The sequence below is a fragment of the Mizuhopecten yessoensis genome, unplaced genomic scaffold (assembly GCF_002113885.1).
Source record: "Mizuhopecten yessoensis strain PY_sf001 unplaced genomic scaffold, ASM211388v2 scaffold4411, whole genome shotgun sequence".
In the NCBI taxonomy this organism is placed as follows: domain Eukaryota; kingdom Metazoa; phylum Mollusca; class Bivalvia; order Pectinida; family Pectinidae; genus Mizuhopecten; species Mizuhopecten yessoensis.
Genome location: NW_018405533.1, coordinates 1,625,939 through 1,652,446, shown reverse-complemented (window position 1 = coordinate 1,652,446; position 26,508 = coordinate 1,625,939). Strand labels below are relative to the sequence as shown.

At 34.9% G+C, this 26,508-nt stretch overlaps 1 protein-coding gene and 1 non-coding gene across 4 annotated transcripts; one reads left to right on the top strand and one right to left on the bottom strand.

The window, feature by feature from the left end:
• Positions 1-494: 494 nt before the first annotated feature.
• On the bottom strand, positions 495-576 carry Trnas-cga. Its single transcript has one exon. It is a non-coding gene; the product is annotated as a tRNA-Ser (tRNA).
• Positions 577-1,000: 424 nt separating this feature from the next.
• LOC110448995 (solute carrier family 35 member F5-like) lies at positions 1,001-25,087 on the top strand. Of its 3 annotated transcripts, XM_021495567.1 has the most exons (14): positions 1,035-1,067; positions 2,290-2,382; positions 2,954-3,133; positions 4,014-4,145; positions 7,076-7,138; positions 8,413-8,485; positions 10,826-10,885; positions 11,190-11,326; positions 12,615-12,784; positions 13,722-13,888; positions 15,395-15,554; positions 16,483-16,573; positions 17,812-17,969; positions 21,612-25,087. In XM_021495567.1, exons 3-14 carry the CDS (start codon positions 3,029-3,031, stop codon positions 21,673-21,675), a joined length of 1,380 nt encoding a protein of 459 aa, XP_021351242.1. In that variant the 5' UTR covers positions 1,035-1,067; positions 2,290-2,382; positions 2,954-3,028; the 3' UTR covers positions 21,676-25,087. The 3 variants fall into 3 exon arrangements, with proteins under 3 accessions (XP_021351241.1, XP_021351243.1, XP_021351242.1); XM_021495566.1 differs by lacking the exon at positions 2,290-2,382 and having other exon boundaries at positions 1,001-1,067; XM_021495568.1 differs by lacking the exons at positions 2,290-2,382; positions 21,612-25,087 and having other exon boundaries at positions 1,001-1,067; positions 17,812-17,973.
• The last annotated feature ends 1,421 nt before the right edge of the window (positions 25,088-26,508 follow it).

Genomic DNA, 26,508 nt, shown 5'->3' with positions numbered 1-26,508 from the left:
TAATGAGTACATGTGTGTAGTTTCATAATGATCCGCCCAGTAGTTCCTGAGAAAACCTCTGGACAAGTTCGTGGCTGAAGATTAAGAAGAAGAAGAAGAACACAGAATAATAATAATAATAATAATAATAATTAATAATAATAATAATAATAAGAAACGGAGTAAAAACAATAAGTCCCCAAAACTTTGTTTTGGGGGACCTAATAATGTTTATTATCCGAGTGCCCTTTAGTAATCACGGCGTCCATAAGTCTGTCTGTTTGTCTTTCTGTCTGTCTTTTCATCCATAAGAACATTAAGTTTATATTTCTTACATTTTCATAAACATAAATCATGTTTTATATACATTTTCTTCGAACCGTTACAATAATCTAGATTTATTTCTGATATTGACACATTGAAAACAATCAAAATCAAGGGGAATTAAAAAATGTATCGAAGGATTGCTTGATTGTTAACTATTAAAAAAAAGTAATAAAAGATGTTAAAAAAGCCGTCGTGGACAGGATTCGAACCTGTGCGGGCATAGCCCATTTGATTTCGAGTCAAACGCCTTAACCACTCGGCCACCACGACATTGTTAATGTGGATGTTTTATTTTCTATTTATAGATTAGACACAAAAGGACGACGTACCCAAAGCAAGTTATTGTATATAAATCTTGGGTTGTTCGTTTTGTGTCTAAAGAGAATATATTTTTTTAGTGTACATGTTATTTCGGCGAAAGTTTACACTCATCAGTTAAATTCAAATTATGGTGAACGTACACGATGCAACGTTATATAAGCTTAGTAGACCTGTTACATGTATCTATACACGATTTATATTAAAATTACAAACTTCAAGTTTATGAAAAATCGCTTTGCCTCACAACTAAACTAATAGAATTCCCTCAATGTGATACCCTGCTTTAACCAATCTGACAGTTGCTCATCACAACATGCTTAATTCACTGACATTTACTTGGTTCGATTCAGACTCTCTTAGAACTTTGTTTGAGTACGATACTACAGTAATAACTTCCGGTCTAATGACAATCTTCGCCGAACTGAAAACAAAATGCAGAGGTATTTATTTTCATCAATGCCATAGGCCTAAACGAAAGACGTGTCTACTTTTTGTATAATGTTTTCAGAAATTTAAGATGAACAGTTTGATGTGTGACCATCAAGTATGGATGAAATCAGTTGTAATAACACTGTAAACCGTAGTCTGTACTGAACCTGTACACAAGCCAGCTGGGTCTTGTTTATGCACAGTTGTTGACATTGGAAAGGAAAACAGAATCATGTAACACGTGTATTATTTAATATGCACTATAGACTATCAAGATCAGTATAAGGGCAGTAAGGCGCGATCAATCAGATGATCCTGCTTGGCTCGTGGGCTTCGTTTGGTTGACTTTTTTCATAAATCCCAATGCCAAGGAATTTCTTGGTGTTTTGATAACATATCAACTACATGGATGCTTCAGGAATCCATGTTATGTTTTTTTCTTTGTATTGTATCCCAGCTGTTTCAACAAAAAACACTGCAGTTGGACAGGGATGAGAAACAGTTGCAGTGGCGGATCCAGAGACCTATCGGGGGGGGGGTTCCATGTTGGAAAAATTGAGGAAAATGGTGAAAATATATGATTTTTAAAGAAAATTCTCAGGGTTGGGGTTCCTGAAGCCCAAAAAAACCCTTGGGATCTGCCACTGAGTTGAGTGATAAAAGATAGTAATAATCACATACATTCATATCAGATATACCCATATTTTCTTACGGAAATAATTAGTACATATCTTCAACATTATAACATATTTCCAATTCAAAAACATTAAGTTCAAAATAGCACAGAATAACTTTAGGTTTAAGACTCTCCACTAAAAAAAATGCATATAAACTTGTGGACTGGTAGGATTACATGGTTGTCTTGATGATGTTCAGCAGTCTTCCTGAAAAGCGTCTTCAACCGACAACAAACGTCTTCAAGTGACAACAAGTGTCGCCAGACAAAATCTTTAAAAATACTGAATAAAGTAAGCGACATCAGAAGATATGTTGTTAATATGACTATAATACACCTCTGTACTAAATTTCAGCTTGATTTTTGATAAAATGACTGAGTTATGATGAATTGATTTTTTTGCGATCGCGGCATGGCTCATGTGTGTATATTTGCATGTAAAGTGAAGAAAGCGTCACCAGATAATATCATTACAATTACTCGCTAAAGTAAGCGACATCAGATGATATGTTATTAGTTAGACTTTTATTGATATATACATGTATTCCAAATTTCAGCTCGATATTTGAAAAAATGATTGAGTTACGAGGAATATATAATTATTACGATAGGCGGCATGGCAGACGTGTGTAGATATACAGATATTACAGGTGAGAATGAAATGAGCATTAAAAATCATTTTCCTCATTATGCCTTCATAAGCAAGGTAACTACGTACCTTATTAAGTTAAGAATAAACAATATATATATTAAAAAACCTAAAACTGAATTAAATTTTGCTTTATATCATATGCATGTATTCAAATTAGAATGTTGTAGTTGTAGAAACTTCCCAGTAATATATAATGCATGTAGTGCTTATGACTTTTGCATTGTATTTCAATGGCATTTGCTGTAAATTCATTTCAACAATCAATATCATTAAAAAAATATTTTAGGAAAAAGTTAATAACAGGTTTTTAAGTTATGGTATATCAAAAAGTACCCATGAAGAATTCAGTGTGTATTTGTGACAGATATACTGGTGACACCTGGTCTTACTGATGATTTCACTGCTGATCTTTTTTTGCTGATTATTTCAGCAAAAGTGCAACATTTTGTATTATATATGATTATGAATAATGTCTACCAACAGCCCATATGTACATTGTATATCTGATATTCAATGTTGATTTAAATTTATTACTAATTATCATCTTTAACTTTTGATAATTCTTACAGGAATCCCATAACACCATGTAAGTGAGTAAAATTGCTGCAGAATGTTTGGTTGACGCAGGTGAGTGACAATCCAGAATGTTTGGACTACACGGGTTGACGAGGCCCCAGCGCCTCGTCCTTGGAATCGTGGTTCTACTCATTGTAGACCTTATTTGGGTTGCATCTGCAGAACTTACAGAGGTAAAAATGACTTTAAGCATGTTGACTATTGTCTAATGACTTTAGAATGTTGACGATTGTGTAATGACTTTAGAATGTTGATGATTGTCTAATGACTTTAGAATATTGATGATTGTCTGTTGACTTTAGAATGTTGATGATTGTCTAATGACTTTAGAATGTTGACTATTGTCTAATGACTTTAGAATGTTGATTATTGTCTAATGACTTTAGAATGTTGACTATTGTCTGATGACTTTAGAATGTTGCCTATTGTCTGATGACTTGAGAATGTTGACTATTGTCTGATGTCTTTAGAATGTTGATTCTTGTCTAATGACTTTAGCATGTTGATGATTGTCTGTTGGCTTTAGAATGTTGATGATTATCTGATGACTTTAGAATGCTGACTATTGTCTGATGTCTTTAGAATGTTGACTCTTGTCTGATGACTTTAGAATGTTGCCTATTGTCTGATGACTTTAGAATGTTGATGATTGTCTAATGACTTTAGAATGTTGATGATTGTCTCATGACTTTAGAATGTTGACGATTGTCAAATGACTTTAGAATGTTGATGATTATCTGATGACTTTAGAATGTTGATGATTGTATAATGACTTTAGAATGTTGATGATTATCTGATGACTTTAGAATGTTGACTATTGTCTGATGACTTGAGAATGTTGACTATTGTCTGATGACTTTAGAATGTTGATGATTGTCTAATGACTTATTTTATAGCTTTTCACATTATCTGACCCAATTGAATACAGTATTCCCAGCATGTGTTTTTAAAGGTTTATCTATTATCGCTAGATTTCAGAAAGATATTGGTTTTACACTTATATTATACTCGTACAACAACCGCCTATGAAAATGATAATTGTTTTGATTTCAGTACCTATTCAAGAGGAAGCACTTCAATAAGCCATTTTTCACAACATATTCCAAGACGAGCATGTTCGTATTATATTTAGTGGGCTTTATTGTGTGGGAGCCCTGGAGATACCAATGTAAATATGGCAATGTGGTAAGTATCTAATCTAGTGCTTCCTTATATAGGGATTGAACAGCGTTTGTTTAATTTTCATATACCGGCATGTAGATTTAAAAAACACTGTTCAATCCATATATTTACATTTGCACTATAGAACAATAGTTAAATGCTATTCATTTGTTCTTAAATAATTAGGGCCCCGTATCAGAGATACGGGTGCCCTATAGTAATCACTGTCTGTCTGTCCGTCCGTCCACAAATTTTGTTCCTGGCTGATAACTTTGGTATTTATTGACCGATGTACATGAAACCTGGTCATGATGTTCAGTTCACAAAAATACACATTGAGGTAAAAAGTCAAGGTCAAAGGTCAAGGTCATAAGGTTCAAAAATCAAGGTCAAATTTTACATCTTTTCACTGATGAACATTTTGCTATGACATTATGAAGCAAAGTTGATCAGAATAAAACAAGTAGTCAACTGACCAAAGGTCAAGGTCATCGGGTCAGGGTTCAAGGTCGAATTTTGTAGCTTTTTACTGGTGAACATTTCGCTATGACATTATGAAGCAAAGTTGTTGGGAATTGAGCAAAGAGACAGGCTGAGGTAAAAAGTTGAGGTCAAAGGTCAAGGTCATTATAATCAAAGGTCAAAGTCCAATTTTGCATGTTTTCACAGATGAACATTTTGTTATGACATGATGAAGCAAAGTAAATCAGAATTAAACAAGGAGTCAACTGACCAAACGTCCAGGTCATTTGGTCAAAGGTCAATTTTTTTTTTTTTATCTTTTCACTGGTGAAAATTTCGCTATGACACTTTGAAGCAATGTTGCTCAGAAATAAACAAGTAGTCAATTGACCAAAGGTCAAGGTCACTTGTTCAAAGGTCAAGGTTACATTTTGTACCTTTTACCTTATGAAGATTTTGTAATGACATTTTGAAGCAATGTTGTTCGGAACTTAACACAGAGTCAGCTGACCTTAGGTCCAGGTTACGGGTCCAAAGGGTCAAGGTCAAGTATTGTATTTTTCACTGATGAACATTTTGTTATGATATTAAGAAGCAATTTTATGACCCTTGGGTCGCACGTTTACCCCTGGGGAGGGGGTAAACTTTACTATAGTTTATATAGGGAAATCACATTTTGGACTGCAACAATTGTTTAATTTTCATTGGAAGTAATTCAATTGGGGTTAGCATTATCAGTATTGGATAGCAGTTTGATGGTATGCACATATGAGCCCTGACTGACCCCCCGGGCCTATTGGGTGGGGCCAAAAAGGGTCGAAATTGACTAAAATTTCAAAACAAAATCTTCTCAAAGACCCAAATATGGTAGAACCAAACACTCTTCATAGATGGAAGGGTCTAAAGGTTTATGACCCTAGGGTCTCACGATTTCCCCCTGGGGAAGGAGGGGGGGGGGGTCAAAATTTATTATGGTTTATAATGGCAAATGATACTTTGAATATTACATGTTAATAACTTGATTGGAATTATAACCCTGAGTTGACAGTTTGATACTTTGAAAATTTTGAGCCAGCCCTACCCCCAAGGGCTGTAAGTTGGGGCTCAAAGGAGTCAGTTTGCTAAAATTACTTCATTTTCCTTGTTTAGAATCAGAGGTGCTAGTTTCAAATACTTTTTAGTCTTAAATCTGTATGCTAGATATTGAATAAGGTGGTTTTATTGTTTTTTGTCACTGAATAATATTTCTATTCGTGTTAAAAACAAAGTCAACTCTCTGTACAAATATATCAGGTGACTGTTAAGGCCCATGGGCCTTTTGTTCAATTTAGTGAGCCTCTAGCAAGCTAAAATGAAAAATTTGTGGCAAGTTTTATAAATTCATATGAAATGGAAACGAGTGTAAGATCATTTTTATCACATAATCAAGATTTGTGGCATTAATTTGTTTAAAACAACTATTTTCATGCAACCTTGAAATGTAAAAAGTCTGCATTTTGACTAGTACGTAAGTCTGTGATGTCATGTACTTGTCCTAGGCATGACAACACAATTGAAACTTACAGTAAATCACAGGGCTGATAGATCATATTACATGGGTTAATACGCAAAAATATTTTGACATGGGTATATTCACTGATTAACACAGTACGTTATGTGATAAATATATATATTGTTTACAAGAACTAGCTGCTATATAGTCTCCTTCAGGAATCTCATATTGAAAATTAATAGGTACCAAGGTTAAAGTACTTTTGTATATGAATATTTTGACCAATTTGTAGACTGGATCCCCATCTATAGAATTTTAAAGTATTCTGAAAAAAAGTGAGGCTAAAAAGTTTGATCATTTGATTCAAATGTTTAAACTTGTGGAGATAGATAAGTAGAGTAATGCAACTGGAGAATTCTTAACAAAAAGCTAGGGGCAAGTTGACACTAAGGAATTTTCCAAAAGGTAGAAAAGGTATCCAAATTTCATATGAGGACTTAAAATTGAGGTTTTAATGAATTCAGTGTTTGTGTAATGCTTTGATGTAGGGCTGCAATGATATATGGTGTCAAATTGTTTTGTTTGCCTGTATGACGATACACTAACAAAACAATCAAGCTTTTATCAAACTTTATAAATAAATGTCCTTAGTTGGAATCCTTCATTAAAGATGTGATCCATTGTGCAGTCATACCCAAAAGTGCTTAAAATCATATAAAAATACATTTTGATAGTATTTCCTATTGATGTCTATAAAAAAACACGGTAAAAGCCTGCACTCGGTTATTATGAAGTTTACCTCTTTAAGCAGATATTTGCATCATGATACATATTGTACCACAATACGTATCGTGAAGTATGCACATCGTTGCAGCCCTATTTTGGTGTACTAAGTAGTAGCTTTGTCACAATTCTCCTCTTTATAGACATAGACAGTTTTTACAGCATGGCACATTGTATTTGTAAAAGACTAATTCTTGTTTACTTTTCCTAAATACAGAAAGCTAACTCTACACCGCCAGCAGACGGCAGCAGTGTGGGGAACTCGGATGCCGACACTTTGGTAAGAATAGTATGTCTTCTCTCATCCATCTGTGTACAAAACTTATCACACCTTCCTTCTCCATCAGCCATTTCAGTGAGTGAGAGTGTAGCACTGTTGGTCGTACAGTTTGTGTCTTGTGACCTAATTACTGTTAACTGATGAGCAGTGTCCTGTTAGCTCTGTCCTAATATAAAAAGTGAGTGAGAGTGCAGCACTATTGGTCGTACAGTTTGTGTCTGGTGACCCAATTACTGTTAACTGATGAGCAGTGTCATGTTCAGGACGTCTCCTGTTAGCTCTGTCCTAATATAAAAAGTGAGTGAGAGTGTAGCACTATTGGTCGTACAGTTTGTGTCTTGTGACCTAATTAATGTTAACTGATGAGCAGTGTCATGTTCAGGACGTCTCCTGTTAGCTCTGTCCTAATATAAAAAGTGAGTGAGAGTGCAGCACTATTGGTCGTACAGTTTGTGTCTTGTGACCTAATTACTGTTACCTGATGAGCAGTGTCATGTTCAGGACGCCTCCTGTTAGCTCTGTCCTAATATAAAAAGTGAGTGAGAGTGCAGCACTATTGGTCGTACAGTTTGTGTCTTGTGACCTAATTAATGTTAACTGATGAGCAGTGTCATGTTCAGAGACGTCTCCTGTTAGCTCTGTCCTTATATAAAAAGAGCAGACCAATTTCATAGTTCACCACAATTTCACTCTAAAATTACTTTCAGTTTCTATCGCTGCTTTCATGAAAACCGTTATTAGTTTGTTGAATTGTTCACAGAGCATTTACAAGTCAGGTTTAACAAGAGTCCACACAATAAGGTATACAGAACTCTGTAGAGCAGTTACAAGTCAGGTTTAACAAGAGTCCACACAATAAGGTATACAGAACTCTGTAGAGCAGTTACAGGTAAAATGAAAATACAGCTGGAAAACAAGAATGACCAGTTCAAAAAATGAAAGTAGTAAAATAGAAGGGGAAAATTGTAGACTAGTTTAGGGGCCTCTTACACCTCACACATCATGGTTTTGTTATCCAACCCTTGGGCATGAGCCCTAGCCTGACACTGTCAGGTGGGGATAACGAAAGAACACATACTGTAATATACATAAATTATAAGCTGCCATTTGCACACATACATATATGTACACTTGTATAAAAATCTAACTTATGAATGACTGATACAAATTTTCAGAGAAGTTTTATTAAATGATACATGGCACTCATAAAATACATTACAAATAAGAAATCTGAGCTTTCACATTTGACAGACAATACTTTTGTTCATTCTCAGAGTGAGCCTGTGTTTATTCCAATCAAATTTGATGACAAAGCTAGCGGGACAGAGTCTGATGACTCTGCAGCAAGTGAGTATCACAATCAATCAATTAAGAATTTTACGACAATTAAGAAACACATTTTTACAAGTTATACTAATCACTCTTGCTGGCCCTGATGTAAGCGTGCCTGATGTCTTACTGTGCGAGGAAACCGAAGTTCCCGGAGAAAACCCAGGTAGTCAGGCAGGTGACCCAATACGTTTTCACATCTTATGGGGGAATCAAACCCTGGCCGCCTTGGTGAAAGGCAAGTGCGCTATCCACTGCGCCACCCGACCACCCCTGTTATCTTGTTACTGTATATGCATGTGTATGCATTTATGCTTTAACTTGGTTTAACAATTATAAATATCAGTTTGGAGTCGAACATGTTGTTCAGATATTATCGTATCCAGAACTCAGAGCTCAAATGTGATCTTGTAACAGTAGTTAAAAGGTACTGTAATATTAGGTGAAGAATATCTTGGAATTTATCGTTTGAATAATACAGACTGAACGTGATATTCCTTCGTATCGCTGATAGTATCCACGTTGTTGCTATAATTAGTACAGACAAAAACTGAAAAGAGAAAATAGATTTTAATTATGACATTTAAAGACTATTATATTGGAAGATAATTAAGGCACGCACATCAAAGAAGTTACAGTACTTTCTTTTCATTATGAAGGTTTTCGTAGATAGAGGTTGGAAGGATTAAGTTATAAAGCATATATATTTACAAAAGGATTGGATACTGACAGACAGGGCTCCTCCGCTGGTTTACACGGTTTTGGCAATTTTGAAGCAAATTGATTTTGTTATCTTCGCTTTATGTTAAAAATGATCAAAATCAAACATGCTTTTAAGGAAAAAATTGATGAAAGAATAGAAAATATGTCTTGTGAGGGCCTATTTAGGTCACCTGAGCTTTAGCTCAAGTGACCTATTGCTATCCGACTTCGTCCGTCGTCGTCCATTTTACATTTCAAACTTAAAGTCAAGTTCTGCTGGGCCAAATGAACTGAAATTTGGTAGGAATGATCGACTCATGGTCCTGACAAAGTGTTGTTATTTTTCGGGTCGATCAGAAATCCACTTTGGCCGCCACGGCCGCCATTTTGAAAAACTATTTCAAACTTAAAGTCAATGAAGTTCTGCTAGGCCGATTGAGCTGAAACTTTGTAGGAATGATCGACTAATGGTCCTGACAAAGTGTTGTTATTTTTCAGGTCGATCAGAATTCCAATTTGGCCACCACAGCCGCCATTTTGAAAAACTATTTCAAACTTAGAGTAAAGTTCTACTTGGCCGAATGAACTGAAACTTTATAGGAATGATCGAATCATGGTCCTGACAAAGTGTTGTTATTTTTCGGGTCAATCAGAAATACAATTTGGCTGCCATGGCCGCTATTTTGTAAATACCTATTTCAAACTTAAAAACAAGTTCTAATAGGCCAATTTCACTGAAAATCGGTCTAGGAATGATCAGCTCATGGTCCTGACAAAGTTAAGTTAACATTATACTTAACTATTTTTAACTCAAATTGGTACATATTTCAACAATAAAAATAAATACTGTAGGACTCAGGTGACCGTTAAGGCCAATGGGCCTCTTGTTTTGTACACGGAGGGAACACAGGGTTCCTCAACCCGCGCCCACCTTAAAAATTTGCTGAGGAGATAAAAAGTAAACTGTCAAAAAAATAATAACTGTGATAAAAGATCATATAATATTAAAAAAAAAGCATTTATGAAATAATTGGGAAACTATGTTTATCTTATGTCATTATAACTAAAACTGTGCTATTTGTCGAAACTTCCATTTGTTACGGATTAAAAATGTAAACCAACTTTTTTCATATTAGAACCTGTAATTCAAGTGAGTACCACAGTATCAATCTGTGTAAGATTATGGAGAGAGAGCTCTAGTGTTCTGTGTAAAAGGAAGCAGTTTAGAGGGTATGTTCTGTGTACAGAACATTTTGAGTTAGAGGGTATGTTCTGTGTACAGAATATTTTGGTTTAGAGGGTATGTTCTGTGTACAGAATATTTTGGTTTAGAGGGTATGTTCTGTATACAGAATGTTTTGGTTTAGAGGGCATGTTCTGTGTACAGAATATTTTGGTTTAGATGGTATGTTCTGTGTACAGAATATTTTGGTTAAGATGGTAAGTTCTGTGTGTGAAGTATTTTGGTTTAGATGGTATGCATCTGTGTATGAAATATTTTGGTTTAGAGAGTAATATTGCGGGTTAATGGGTACATTCTATATGTGATGGAAATCAAGGTCTCTAATTAACAATGTACCTGTGTTTAAATACTACAGTGTATTGATGAATCTGAAGTTATCTCCCCTGACTGCTTTTTATATATTGTATTTTCAGATCACACTCTCAACAGATCAGTGAGATTTAGCAAAGTGTCTGAAGTCCGCCAACTTTCAGGTGTGTAATTATAAGCAACTCATCCTGCCTGCCGGAAATTACTTACGATTTTTGATTTGGGAATATAACAGTCATACTTTGCTAATGTCATTGTTACCATGAAACTCACAGAGGTAAAAAACAGATATTTAATATTTCCATTTTCTGAAATAGTTTTCTAGAGAATTTGAAGTGCCATGTGATTTTACTCACAATTCAGATTTTTTTTATATATCTTTGTCAGTTACACCAAAATTGTGATTGGGTATTTGCCTGAAATGGTCCTTAGACTGTATTGCTGTACATGTGGGTTTTTTTTTAACAGAGACATATGCAGAGGAGGCTGTCATCGCTCGCCTGTCATATTCCGCCTCCCTGCGGGCAGAGGAGGCAAGACTGAGAGCCATGAGTAAACTCACTATAAAACAGGTGGCAAAAATGGCATTCCTCTTTTGTTTGATGGTGAGTGGTTAATGACATACGTGTAGTTAATATGTATATATATATATTTATGACATACGTGTAGTTAATATGTATATATATTTATGACATACGTGTTGTTAATATGTATTTATTTACATTCGCTCACATTGTAAACCGTGACTGCGTATACATTACCGTATACGCAGTGAGATTCCTTGGAGACCATTGTTTCCTATTGATGACGTAATTTACATTGTGACGTCATAATGGTAACGTTGGAGATCCATTGCTGCTCCCAGGCTGTAGTCTTTTCATTTGATCGGATTTACGCACGTTACGGAGGCTTTGTACCAATATAAAAGCGAATGTATTAGAGTTATCTTTATTCTGAGTGTACCATCATAGTTCGAAAATATGTAAATATAAGAGTTGATCTTCAGTTTGACTGCGTATACAGTGGTATGAACGCCGTCAAAATGAAGGTCAATCCTTAAATATATATATTTATGAAAACGGTTTGCTGTGAGCTTTTTGTGTACATTTTAGGAACTTCACAAAGAAAAATGAAATAACCAAATATAAGTTTTTTGAAGGCATAACATTAATATGACAATGATTTTTTCAAATACAAATGTCATGTATGTAAAATGTAAATTTGCCTACCATCCTGATTCTATATCGGTTCTTTGGTTACCATGATAACTTCCTGTTTAACAGTGGTTCTTTGATCACTATGCTAACTATTCCTGTTTAACAGTGGTTCTTTGGTTACCATGATTACTATTCATGTTTAACAGTGGTTCTTTGGTAACCATGATTACTATTCCTGTTTAACAGTGGTTCTTTGGTAACCATGATTACTATTCCTGTTTAACAGTGGATCTTTGGTTACCATGATTACTATTCCTGTTTAACAGTGGTTCTTTGGTTACCATGACTACTATTCCTGTTTAACAGTCTGTTCTTTGGTTACCATGATTACTATTCCTGTTTAACAGTGGTTCTAAGATTACCATGATTACTATACTATTCCTGTTTAACAGTGGTTGTTTGGTTACCATGATAACTTTCTGTTTAACAGTGGTTCTTTGGTTACCATGATTACTATTCCTGTTTAACAGTGGTTATTTGGTTATCATGATTACTATTCCTGTTAACAGTGGTTATTTGGTTACCATGATTGCTATTCCTGTTTAACAGTGGTTATTTGGTTACCATGATTACTATTCCTGTTTAACAGTGGTTCTTTGGTTACCATGATTGCTATTCCTGTTTAACAGTGGTTCTTTGGTTACCATGCCGATTGAATTTGGCCTTGCTTTTACAGTGGTTCTTTGGTAACTATGCCTACCAGCTTGCGTTGTTGGATACAGAGGCAGGAGTGGTGAATGTCCTGTCATCCACTTCTGGTCTCTTTACTCTTGTGTGTGCAGCCATCTACCCAAGCTCAGGGGCTGACCGATTTACCTTGTCCAAACTAGTGACAGTACTCATTAGGTAAGTGACCATAACTCAATCTGAACATTTGACTTTCAAGAAAAGAAATGGACCTTTATACAAATGCCAAATGAGTCGGGAGTGAGGAAACTTAATAGTGGTCGTAGGAGAAATATATTTAGCATATCTTCTTTTCCAAGTTAGCATTTGGTGCCAATTTTAGACAGTCATTGTTTATGTCAAGATCCCTGTTTTGAAAAACCTATACAAAACATGTCACAAATTAAGCATATCCCCTTGACTACGGACTCTGAGCTATGAGAGGGTGATACCAGAAACACTATTTAGGATCCGTATAAAAATTACTGATATATCTTGAAAACTTTGAGATGAAGATTATCAACTTTTCCTCTGAATATATAGGATCTTACATAAGTTTCCATTTCATATGAGATTTATGAAACGCATCAAGATTTTTTTCATTTTTAGCTCGCCTCCTTTTTATCACATAATATAATCAAGATTTATGGTATTTATTTGTGTAAAACAAAAAAATTCAGGCAGCCTTGAAATGTAAAAAGCCGCCATTTTGACTACAGTGTGTAAGTCTGTGACGTCATGCACTTGTCCTAGGGGTGACATCAAAAATAAATTCTGTCAAAAACCTCCCTTTTATAAAATTGTATTGATTAATGTTTATGCTAATGTATATATATGTACAAATGTACTGTAATGCACTTTATAGTGGCTTATGTTATATTACATACAATTGGGTTAATACGCAAAATAATATGACATGGGTATATTCACTGGATAGCACGGTACATTATGTTATAGATATATTCAAGAGATAATTATGTCACCACCATAGTCTTCTCTTCTGATTGCAATTAACTGTAGACCCCTTTTTTATCACCAAAAAGAGTCGGTTTGGCTGCCCCTAAAACAAATGGTTAGGAACATTACTATTTCTGATTTTCACATTTCTGTATTTCAGTATCGGTGGGATCGTGATGGTGTGTTTATCGGACAAGGAGCTTGACACGAACATACCGGTGGGTGCCCTCTGGGCACTTTGTGGAGCCATGCTGTACGCGCTCTATCTTGTTTCCCTACGACGTCGTGTCGATCATGAGGATAAACTCGACATTCCAATGTTTTTTGGTAAATTTCAATACACTATCATAATGAATCTTAAAAAGTAACCAATGGTCAGAGTATCTTATAGTTGTTCTAATGATCCTACGTTTCTTTTAGATTTGTTATACAGTGCAATGTTTGTAGGAGTATGCTTATAGTAACCATTTTGTACTATATATGTGATCAATCTGAAAAGGTCCTAAATGTACCCATGTTTGCTTGTAAATTATATTCTAATACATAATTACATAATTCTTTTTTTTTTTGATTTGACACTTTTTTATTTTCCTTTTTGCATAATATAATGACAATGACAACACAATTTTACAATGGAGTACATCAATGCGAGAGAATTTTTCAATTTGATCATATATTTGTTAAACTCAGATTCTGCATTGAAGAGCAGAGATATACTTTTGTTCGATTACATATGCTGCTGTATCTGTTACAACTGGAGTACCAATACATACCTATTGCAAAAAGAATTTTTTTTAATTTTATACACATAACATATAACTTTCATGAATCCATTCCCTCATATACAAAATGCTTAATATCGCTATAGCATGTCTATAAGGCAATTAAGTTAGATTATTTGTTTTCAAACTTGTTGTAATCCATATTCTTTTTGTGAATTACCTGTTCTTTCCTAATGTAGTCTTCCAGGTCTCTGTTAAAGTAAGCAATATTGGGTCTACTAGTTTTTAATTTTTGTTTATAAATGTGGTGCTTAGCAATCAGCAAAATACTGTTTAGAGCATTAATATCCTGTTTATGTGTTGCTTTTCCAAATATGACATCATTATTGTTCAGTTCTATGATTTTATTGGTTTTTGTGTACAGCCATTGCTTGAAATCATTCCAGAAACTAGCGACTTCTCTACATTCATAAAATAAATGTATTATTGTTTCTATGCTATAGTTACATAATTCTTAACCATCACACTATCTTATACGTTGATACCATATATTGTGTAATTTTGTCATACTTTCATTGGTCATTTTACTGACCTTATCATGAACTGCCTTTTAAACATTTATAATGGTTTGTTTATAAATTGATTTGATCCCCTCATAATTCACAATCTATATTTTACTACATTTACAAAATAAATACCAAATTTATTTTTAAATTGCCCTTTTTAACTCAATAAAACACCTTTTATAAATTATGTTTGAGTTATTAAAGGGAGTGATTTAAAAACAGGAATTTGTTAACGATTTCTTTATCTTCCAGAAGATTCATGAGTTTGAAAATATGTAATATCAAAGTTTTACTTTATACACAAACATTGTTCTTATTAAATGTGTCACGATGTTTGAAGACTGACTGATCCCTTTATGTTAGTAATGTGTTGAAATAAAGGAATTTGTCACAATTATGAAATTTTTCATACATTTTTGTTTTCATTTTTTAACTCGAACACCTTTATTTTTGAAAATTAAAGTTTTTTTCTATTGAGTTTTTTTAGCTCAATATAAAAATCTAACAGCAGAATTTCTTTTGCAATTTCTCTGTGTTTGTTTCAGGGTTTGTGGGTCTGTTCTGTATGCTGCTTCTCTGGCCAGGGTTCTTCATGTTACACTTCAGTGGATCGGAGGACTTCGAGTGGCCCAACGGGGAGCAGTGGTTGTATATAGTTTTAAATGGCATAATTGGGACTGTGCTTTCTGAGTTTTTATGGTTATGGTAAGTTCTATAGAGATCTTCTGATACTGTATCTAGATTTTATCTCTTTGTTAAAGCGCCTGTTTGGTTTCTGCTGTACAATATGTGTGGCCACTAGTTATCTCCCTTGTGACAAACATTCAAATGGTTGAATCTGTTGGACCAGACTTTTTTGTTTATGAATTAAGGTCTGACTTAGTAATCTGATGATGCTTTTAGATGAGCCTTGAAAAGGCCTTTCAAGGCCTTCATAAACATTTGCAAGTCCGCCAAGGTTTATATCTGAAAATGCTACATTTAAAAACAGACAAATCCTATACTCAAAAAGGCCTAGGAAAAGGCTGGCTCGTTTTTGTAGACAAACTGGTTTGTCTATTTTCAAATGTGAAATTTCAAGAATTAAGTTTAATGAACCTGCAAATGTCACTGAAGGCCTTGAAAGGCACTGCCAAGGCATACCAGAAAATGACTAGGCCCATCCCTATTTCACAAACAGACAACTTAGATCCAATCGTTCTAACCATTTGGAACATGATTACAATTTCTGTTTGTAAAAAAGTCTCCAAAACAGTGCATTTTAAGCTGTGCCTATTAGATCCGCACACTTCAGATCCAAGTGTGTTTGTATGGGACTTTGTTTGTGTCACCTGATACTTTTCAACCAGAATACACTAAAGCAGCCTAGATGTGATCACCACTGGTTATTTTGTTATGGGGCACACCCTTAGATATCGCCACAAGTCCTCTCCCTTTGCATACATGTACAATATTAATTTTAGATGTCACTGCTTAGTGTTCCTAATCTGATGGTTGAATTCAGATGCCAATAATAGATTTAATATTTTATTTTAGTTGATTAGAACAACTGGTTATTGAGTAAACCAGAGAAGTATGTAAATATTACATATTATATAACATTGTCAATGTTCCGTAATGTTGTGTATTTCAGGGGCTGTTTTTTAACATCATCATTGATTGGTACTTTATCCCTAAGTCTCACAATACCACTCACCATGATGGCTGATATTGTTATAAAAGGGGTATGTATAATAACAAAATCTGGCAGTCACTTTTTATCCCCCACTCAACGAGTTGTAGAGGGATATAGAAATGGGGTCTGTCGGTCCGTGCGTCTGTCCATGCACCTGGTTAAGAAGAATTGCTCTCCCCTATATCTTGCCTACTTCGAGTGCTATGTTGATTATACTAACATCAATTGTGTATCTAGGGTTGCTCTACTGAATGCATAATACAGACTGATGCTGATTTTGACCTATATTTTTATGCTTCAGTGAAGAAGAATTGCTCTCATATTCATGCAAGTTTAAGAAGAATGGCTCTCCCCTTTATCTTGCCTACTACAGGTGCTATGTTGATTATACTAGCATCAATTGTGTATCTAGGGTTGCTCTACTGAATGCATGCATATATATTGGGGATGTTGATTTTGACCTATATTTTTATGCTTCATTAATTTGGTTAAGAAGAATTGCTCTCATCTATATGTAAGATTAAGGAGAATTGCTCTCATCTTTATGTAAGATTAAGGAGAATCGCTCTCATCTATATGTAAGATTAAGGAGAATCGCTCTCATCTATATCTTGCCTACTACACATAATGCATAGATTATACTTCCATGCATTATCACTCTACAGAGTTGGTTAAAAAGTACTTGTTGTCTTATATCTTGTTTTTAATGACTTTTGCACTGCGAGCGGGGGATATCGATGACTGTAGTGTCCTCTTGTTTATTTTCAAGAATGTAAATCTAACTAACCATGTCAGTTTTCATACAGTAGTATAATGCATCCATTTCAGACATAAGAGTCACTTTAGAAAATATGTTCTTTTGTATCATTCTTGCAAAGTATTTGTAATATTGATTTTTATAAAAGGGAAAAAATGTATACTCCATTGAAATATACAGCAAACCCTGGCTATGTCGCCACAATTTTTAGCAAAGGGTTCGGCAATATTAAATGAAATGTTAGAAAACAAGGAAAACGTGACCTTGAAATAAGTTCAACTAGGCATTAGCAAGCTGCCGATTAAAATAAGGGGTATTATATTGAGGTTCTAGTGTAATTGATTATAATACAAGTTTCAAAACTTGGCGTTTTTTACCATCCTATTACTTAAAAGACTTTTATTGATTCCAAGCTAAGTTCGATTCCACAGGTAGATCAATTACATTCTATACATACATCGTTTTACATTCCTTAGTTGCTAAAATATCATTAAACTAAAAGCTAACCCATTTGTGTTAATTGTTTACAGGTTAATTACACGTGGATGTTCCATGTTGGTACGATACCTGTTTTTGTGGCCTTCTTTGGCGTGACTTTCTTAACACATTACGAAAACTGGGATCCTGTGTTGATAGGATGTAGGAAACTTTTACACTGTATCTGTCGACGACGACCTGTTTTACCAAGGTAAGGCCTGAATAGATTTTTATCGTAATTGTTTTTATCACTGTATACCAGGAACTTTTCTCTGCATTTTGACTCTCATTCACCCCTCAAGACACATTTGAACTCTTCAAATTCAACGGTTGAAATAGTTCATTATGAAATTCAGGGGTGAATGAGCTAATTTATTTTTTCTTCGTCGGCCGTAATAAGGGCGAATTTATTTTTGCAACAAATGATAGTAACAACATATCAATGAAATTTGAAGGGTGAAATAAGCACTGGGCGAATATGGATTCTTCTGGTGAAGGGCAAAAGTTTTACTGGGCAACATTTCCCGGTATACAGTAGATTGGAAAGTTGTTTGTGGTATTGACTGAAGTCAAAAAGTTCAGGAATAATTTTACGTGAGTTCTCACACATTGCTTCAGGTTTAGAAATCAACTGTTTAAAATCTTAAATAAGATTTATGATCCAGCAGGTTGGTTCCTATTATTTTAGTGAAAACACTTAATTAATCCTGAATCAAACTTAAATCGTAATTCAAAGGAGAAACCATTGAATATATGTTGTACGCTCTTGGTACCACATAAATTGCATTGAGTTTTGGATTGCAGAGAGTCTTCTTTTCATTTTTGTCTCGCCACCATGAAGTGGAAGTGAGACTAAAGGTTGCTTTTCCAGCGATGGCATCAACATTAATGTTTTGCGTTTAAGCTAGTTTCACTGAAAGTATAAGTGCTAGACCAACCAAACTTGGACCATACATGCAGTAGTACATCTCATCCCATGCATCAAGTGCTGGATGACGCCTACCTTTCATGGTCCATTGACTTTGTCAGCATCGCCATCAACATATTTTTTTTGCGTTTAAGTTAGTTTCTCTGATATGTGCATTGATGTCAAAGCAGGCCATAGGTGAGACATATCAATCTGAATGGCTTGTTGTATGAAAACCAAATTGAACAAGTAATAATTGTAATGGGGGACTGCTACAAATGTTCCCCGAACTGCCCCCACATGTAAAGTCGCAAAGATGCATCAGAAAAGGTTTGCAGAGCCTTAATACAACGACAATATATACGTACTAAATTTTAGTGAAATCAAATAATTTCTCAATTGTGATTAATCAGAAGCCTCAGTGTTATTGCTATGGCAATGAAAACCTATGCGATTGAATTTGCGGTCCCCTAATACCCCTATATACATACCAATTTTTATCAAATAAAAAAGCATGTGAATTTCGACCAATCAGAGGCCAGGAATTGGTGGCCAGTGGAATCACTGCAGTTGTTTTCGTAGTGCCATATTACACCTTTATACCAAATTTCATCAAAATCTGACAATATTTAATTTTTTACCGAACAGAGTGAAAAAACGGCGGCCATTTTGTTCAAATGTGAAATCTATGCTACAGAATTGTGTACTTAACTTGATCAAAATTGGACAATATTTAAATTTTAAGGCAGAAGAAGAAGGAGAATAAGAATAAGTAAGAAACGGAATAATAACAATAATTTAAGTCTCCCCAAATTTGTTCGGGTGACTTAATAATAAAAGAAATGCTAACAATAATAAGAAACGGAGCAAAAACAATATGTCCCAAAACTTTTGACATATCTTATGATCTCCAATGCAAAATAATCCAGCTTTAATTCACATACAAATTATTGCAGTGAAAGTCTATCATCCAGGCTCCGGTAAACCATTTTATCAACTATCTAGATGCTAAAATATATATTCAGGTTATTTAATAGAATTATCAACTGTTTAGATGCTTATATTCAGGTTTTAACCAGAGTTAGAGATGTTTTATGCTAGGGCTATTCCAGTTTACAGACAGCCTTAACTTAGGTTAGCAATATATAGAATTTATATGCATGGAGTGAAATGGAGAAAACAAAATGTAGAAAAACCGTTCTATCCCATATGTGGTTGTGAGGAAATCACTTCTGTCCGAGGTCCATTCTTCAAATTTATCTAAGATCTGTCCATTATGATTAACTAGCTTATAATGTAAATGGTCACCATCTTCCCATGGCCCTGGCTGCCACAAATATATCTTATAAAAAATGTTAATAACATGTAAATATTATGAAATGTTCAGTAACTGTTCCAGATGAATTTTCAAAAACCAACGTGGTTGAATTTGAAACTGATTGTACAAAGGAATTTCAACAATAGCATTTACCTGACAGGTACATTTTACTCCAATGGCTTCCTCTATACTCCAGGACTAATGCTCACTTACGCTTCCTTTACACCTAGAATATGTCATAGCCAATCTGATTAAAATCATCTGTTACATGGCTCTGCCTGAACAGCAAAGACATGTAGCAGATGATTTTAGTCAGATTGATGGCATAGCAAAATTGAAGGCAGCGATAGCTATTCGGTTGGTCTCAGGTAAGTAAAACTGACTAATTGCTAGGCGCACACCTGTCCGTTGAAGATTTCAGAGGGGCGACATCCAACTTCATAGCCAGTAAATTTTACTCTTACACTGCTGTGAGATTCTTTTGATGTACATCAAACGATCAAATTAGTCTTTTTGTCTCATCCACAAGGCCACTAACAATGAGCCTTCAATTTCGTAATGACATATTCCTCGGGTGCAGAGAGTGTAAGTGAGTGTAACTTGATAGGTATCGAGGGTGCAGAGAGTTTATGTGAGTGTAACTCGAGAGGTATCGAGGGTGCAGAGAGTTTATGTGAGTGTAACTCGAGAGATATCGAGGGTGCAGAGAGGTTATGTGAGTGTAACTCGAGAGATATCGAGGGTGCAGAGAGTTTATGTGAGTGTAACTCGATAGGTATCGAGGGTGCAGAGAGTGTAAGTGAGTAACTCGAGAGGTATCGAGGGTGCAGAGAATGTAAGTGAGTGTAACTCGAGAGATATCGAGAGTGTAAGTGAGTGTAACTCGATAGGTATCGAGGGTGCAGAGAGTGTAAGTGAGTGTAACTCGAGAGGTATCGAGGGTGCAGAGAGTGTAAGTGAGTGTAACTCGAGAGGTATCGAGGGTGCAGAGAATGTAAGTGAGTGTAACTCGAGAGATATCGAGGGTGCAGAGAGTGTAAGTGAGTGTAACTCGAGAGGTATCGAGGGTGCAGAGAGTGTAAGTGAGTGTAACTCGAGAGGTATCGAGGGTGCAGAGAATGTAAGTGAGTGTAACTCGAGAGGTATCGAGGGTGCAGAGAGTGTAAGTGAGTGTAACTCGAGAGGTATCGAGGGTGCAGAGAATGTAAGTGAGTGTAACTCGAGAGGTATCGAGGGTGCAGAGAGTGTAAGTGAGTGTAACTCGAGAGGTATCGAGGGTGCAGAGAATGTAAGTGAGTGTAACTCGAGAGGTATCGAGGGTGCAGAGAGTGTAAGTGAGTGTAACTCGAGAGGTATCGAGGGTGCAGAGAATGTAAGTGAGTGTAACTCGAGAGATATCGAGGGTGCAGAGAGTGTAAGTGAGTGTAACTCGAGAGGTATCGAGGGTGCAGAGAATGTAAGTGAGTGTAACTCAAGAGATATCGAGGGTGCAGAGAGTGTAAGTAAGTGTAACTCGAGAGGTATCGAAGGTGCAGAGAATGTAAGTGAGTGTAACTCGAGAGGTATCGAGGATGCTCCACTAGTCACTGAATGTGTTGTAAACTGAGTTTCAACTTTTCATTTTACAGAGTACGAGATATGGATCGGGAACAAACAGAAAGCCTCATAGATGTCGCAGGTACTCACCAGTGACGTTGTCTACTCTCAGGACTCGGCAGTATCAAGCTTATCTACCTAATGACATGAGAAGCCAAATGTTCAAATTAATGTTTATTAAACAAGTGCTGATAGAGTATTTTTGTGTATGTCATACGGAGGTGATCATTTTTAATCCTTGAACATGCCTGTCTTGTTCTTAGTTTTAAAGATTATATAATTACCAGTCAATCACATCTTACCTTTATGTGTCATTAAGCTTTAGGTTCCCCGTACCACTGTGACAAGGAATCAGAAACACGTTACCTACTTAAATAAACAACAGTGTTATGAGGGTCAAAAAGCAGTGGAACCAGGCGGCAAAAACACTGGCCATTTGTCATAATACAATCACTTTAACTAACTTAGCTACAGGTGCCAGGTCTTTATTAGGTGCAGCTTTAATGCAGCTATTCCGTCTATTGCGATAACTGAAACACATAATTTTATTTTTGGTCTGACTCTATAGTCTATAGTCTATAGTACCAATGATAACTGTATACGTGTGACAAAATCTACCAGTATTTAACCCTTACACCACTGTAGACTATAATGGACTCATCCAGATCAATGCATGGTAGAGTCGACTAAAGTTACATAGGAGTGGACAGGTTACTATAACTATAAATGGTAACAAACTTTTCATTGATTCATATATTAAATTAGATTTAAAGTATGTATATTTTACTTAACATGTTATGTATACCATAGGTTTCTGCCTCCATAAAGTCAGAGGTGGAGGTTTCCTTACACTCTGTCTGTTTAACTCATTCACCTCTGAAATTTCATAATGAACTATTCCAACCTTTGATTTGGAAGAGTTCAAAAGTGTCTTCAGGGGTGAATGAGTTGAGGAAATTTTGTGAGAACTCTTTTTTCAAAGGAGGGGTGGGGGGTGGGGGGGGTATTGATACATATTCCAAATGGAAAATCTATGAAGAATTTTTTACAAATTAAATAGCATTTGTATACCTAAAAATTAACTACTTGGTAAGTACGAGGAGAAATTCTTCAAATTATTCATACGGGAGAATTACAAGGGGGTTTCATTAGCTTGAAGAAGGAGACTTGACAGCTATGATATTGCAAAAAAAATAACATGCATCAGATACAATCAGGGAAGAATGAAAAAATGTGGTATACACAACAGATTGATGTATTAGATACAAACTTCAGACGATCACTAAATACTGAGGCTGTGCATACATTTATCCATTGTTTATTATAAATGTATTTGTTTGTGTGGAAAAGGCATTAGCAGTAGTTGGACATTTGTTAATTGAAGGTATAACCTGTTATTTCTTGGCATATGTAATATAAGTATAAACTGCATGGTTGCTGGTATACTCTGGATATTATACTGTATTTACATTTAAAGGAATATTTGTAAAAAGAAATAGCGACAGACAAAATGAAAGTGTAATGAAAGTGTGTTGTGATGATGATGTATGCTGTCACCGGAAACGGAGATAAATCCTGATATGGTATTTATAAGTTGACAAATTGTCAGCACAGCAACATGAAAAATTAAATAGCATTCCATTTGATAACTTCTCTCTGATTTTCATTACTTAGTTCATGTTGTATTTTTGCATGAATTAAAATTGACTAAATAAGTACTGAGAGTATGATTGGTCTATCAGACACATATTACAGTATACCAGGATATTTATTCACTTTCACCTTTTTCACCCAACACAATAAGGGTGAAATTATAATGACAGTAAAATCTAGTACAAAACATACCATAAACCGGTGTATAGGTAAATGTCTGTGTGACTTACATGCACACTTATAGTGTGGCAAGTTTTTGTCAAATTAAATGATAGTTTTATCACGATTTTAAGTGAATTTCATACTTCTGTCTTACGATTCAGACCTTTTTAATTTAAGTTTGAGATACAGTATTGAAAGATTTTATAATATTTTTTCTTTGAAAAATAACCACAATATTTTCTATTGTTCTAACAGTGAAGTATGCTGGAAATCCGTCTTTAACAAAAGGGTTTTACATTGCTCAATAAACGTTAGTTATATTTACCAAAAATTTCAGAAAACTGATTTAATATTGTATCAATATAATATTATTGACTGTAACTTGCTCATAATGGTTTGATATAACAATTTTAACAAAACAAATTACAATTGCCCATGATAGAACACGATAAACATTTATCAAATTGACTATACATGCTACTGCATCACAGGAAGTTTTTGTTGTATGTACTAAGTTTACTGTTTTCACTGTGGAGACACATCAATGTAGGCACATGTTGACAGATGTTCTCATGTACAGCCTAAGATAAGGGGGTATCAATGAAATAGTTTGTAAAAACAAAAAAGTGAAATGATTTTCATTTCGTATTATTGAGTCCATTAAAACCTGGTTATACTGCCACCATTGGGTAGGAGAAATTTTGGCATTATAAAAGGCTTTTGCAATAAATTGAGGGAAACATGTAAAATAATTCTTAAGGAAACGAAAAAAAGGGCCCTTGAAACATGTTGGCAGTAAACAAGGTGGCAAATGAAAAGAGGGGCATTATATCAAGGTTTAACTGTATTTCTGTTGTAACCACTATTTCCACAGTCTGAAGAAGTAGGATGATCTCGTATAAAACATGACATCACTCTTAAATGACTATAGAGCTTGAAAATCAGATTGTGTCTGAAAATAAAGTGTTGGTTGTTTCAATTGTATGGTTGATGATTCAATATTGGTTGTTATATAGAAATCTTAATTAACCCTTTCACCACTATAGACCATAATGGATTCATCCAGATTAATGCATGGTAGAGTCTACTGAAGTTGTATAGGGGTGAAAGGGTAATTTATAATGTTTGTTACATAGAAATCTTTGATTAACAGTTACATTAGTATATTTTGATCACGTGATAATGTTTCATTTTCTTTGTGAATTACCTGCTGGTGCTGTGCTGATTGATGATTATGTAATTATTTCAATCAAGTTTTGACGAAACTAGTCTGTAAGCATTTTCATACATAATACAAGGATAGTTGAACTTTGATTTTACAAGCAGATATTTCAAATATTGATTTTCAGTCCCGTGGTACTTAATATATTATGTATTTTATTATCAGAAACTCTGTTGACGTATCTTTTCATGCTCTGAGGACTTAAACGAGCTTAGAAGTATACAAATGATTGTGATATATGTATAATGATGTGATTTTTTTTCATTTAAAACTCTGAACAATCTGACTTGGAATTTCCAGTTCATTGTATTTTATGGTAAATATATACTGATATAGAATTCCATGCATAAACTAAACTTAAGAATTCATCCTAATTAAGCCGACTCTAATAAGAATATGATTTTAAAGAAGAAATATTTGCTTTAACTCATTAACCCCTGAAATTTCATAATGAACTATTCCAACCTTTGAATTGGAAGAGTTCAAATGTGTATTCAGGGGTGAATGAGTTAAAAAAAACCATATTACTATTTACATGTAGTTACTCAACAGAACATGACTATAAATTGATGACATTGCTGAACCTAAAGGAATAAGTACATACACAGATGTACTTGAGGGATTGATTGAGATTATTTTGTATGAAAGAGATTTATCCCTGTTTGGGTGTCTGGGTAGGGTTAGATATTGATATTGACCAGAAAATTATGTTTTTTTCTGACATGTGTAATATGTAGTTTCAATTGGTATAGCATCCACAAGTAAATGATGTTATGTTGTTTAAATCAAAATTCTTAAAAGATGAAAATATTTAAAAATCTAGTCCTTTTGAACTTTAATACCTATATATATGTAATTTAGCCTATTTATCACAAGCACTGTTCAGTTTTAAGTTATACATTGTGTATAACTTCAAAACAAGTAGACTGGCATGGTTTTTGAGATCCTCCTTTCTGCTTGGTCAAATAATGATGATGTAAAAATCAATGTGCACTTCTACTCCTTCTTCAAAAAACAATCAATAGCAGTATACAAATAGTTATTTGTTTGTAAATGAAATAAAATAATGAATGAGATGTTTTTTAGTTTTATCTCATAGCGAAAGAAATTTTAAATAATGATTTGCATAAACAGATACTTGAATCTATAACAAAGTGCATACAATTTCATTAGTTATATCTACAGCAAACATCAGGTAGAAAACAATTGTCATCTGTTAAATATAGATGTAGGTATCATGAAATTGCGATCGCCTTTTGTCCGGTGTCGTCCGGCGTGTCGTCCGGCGTGCGTCCGTAATTTTTTTACATTTTTGACTTTTTCTCCAAAACCCCTGAACCAATTTCAATGAAATTTTGCAGAAACCTTCCATGGCCAAAGGTCAACCTGATTTGGTCCCCAACCCCAAGGGGCCTGGCCAAAAAGGGTCAAATTGACTGAAATTTCAAAAAATCTTCTTCTCAAGACCCAGATATGGTAGAATCAAATACTCTTCATAGATGGAAGGGTCTTGAGGTGCTTTACCAAAATTGTGAATTTCTTGACCTTGGGGTCGCACGTTTCTCCCTGGGGAGGGGGTAAACTTTACTACAGTTTATATAGGGAAATCACATTTTGGACCAACATTTGTTTAATTTCCATTGGAAGTAATTCAGTTTAGGTTAGCATTATCAGTATTAGGTAGCAGTTTGATAGTATGCACATATGAGCTCTGACTGACCCCCAGGGGCTGATGGGTGGGGCCAAAAAGGGTTGAATTGACTGAAATTTCAAAAATCTTTTTCTCAAGACCCAGATATGGTAGAATCAAATACTCTTCATAGATGGAAGGGTCTTAAGGTTTATGACCCTAGGGTCTCACGTTTACCCCTCTTCGGAAGGAGGGTGGGGGA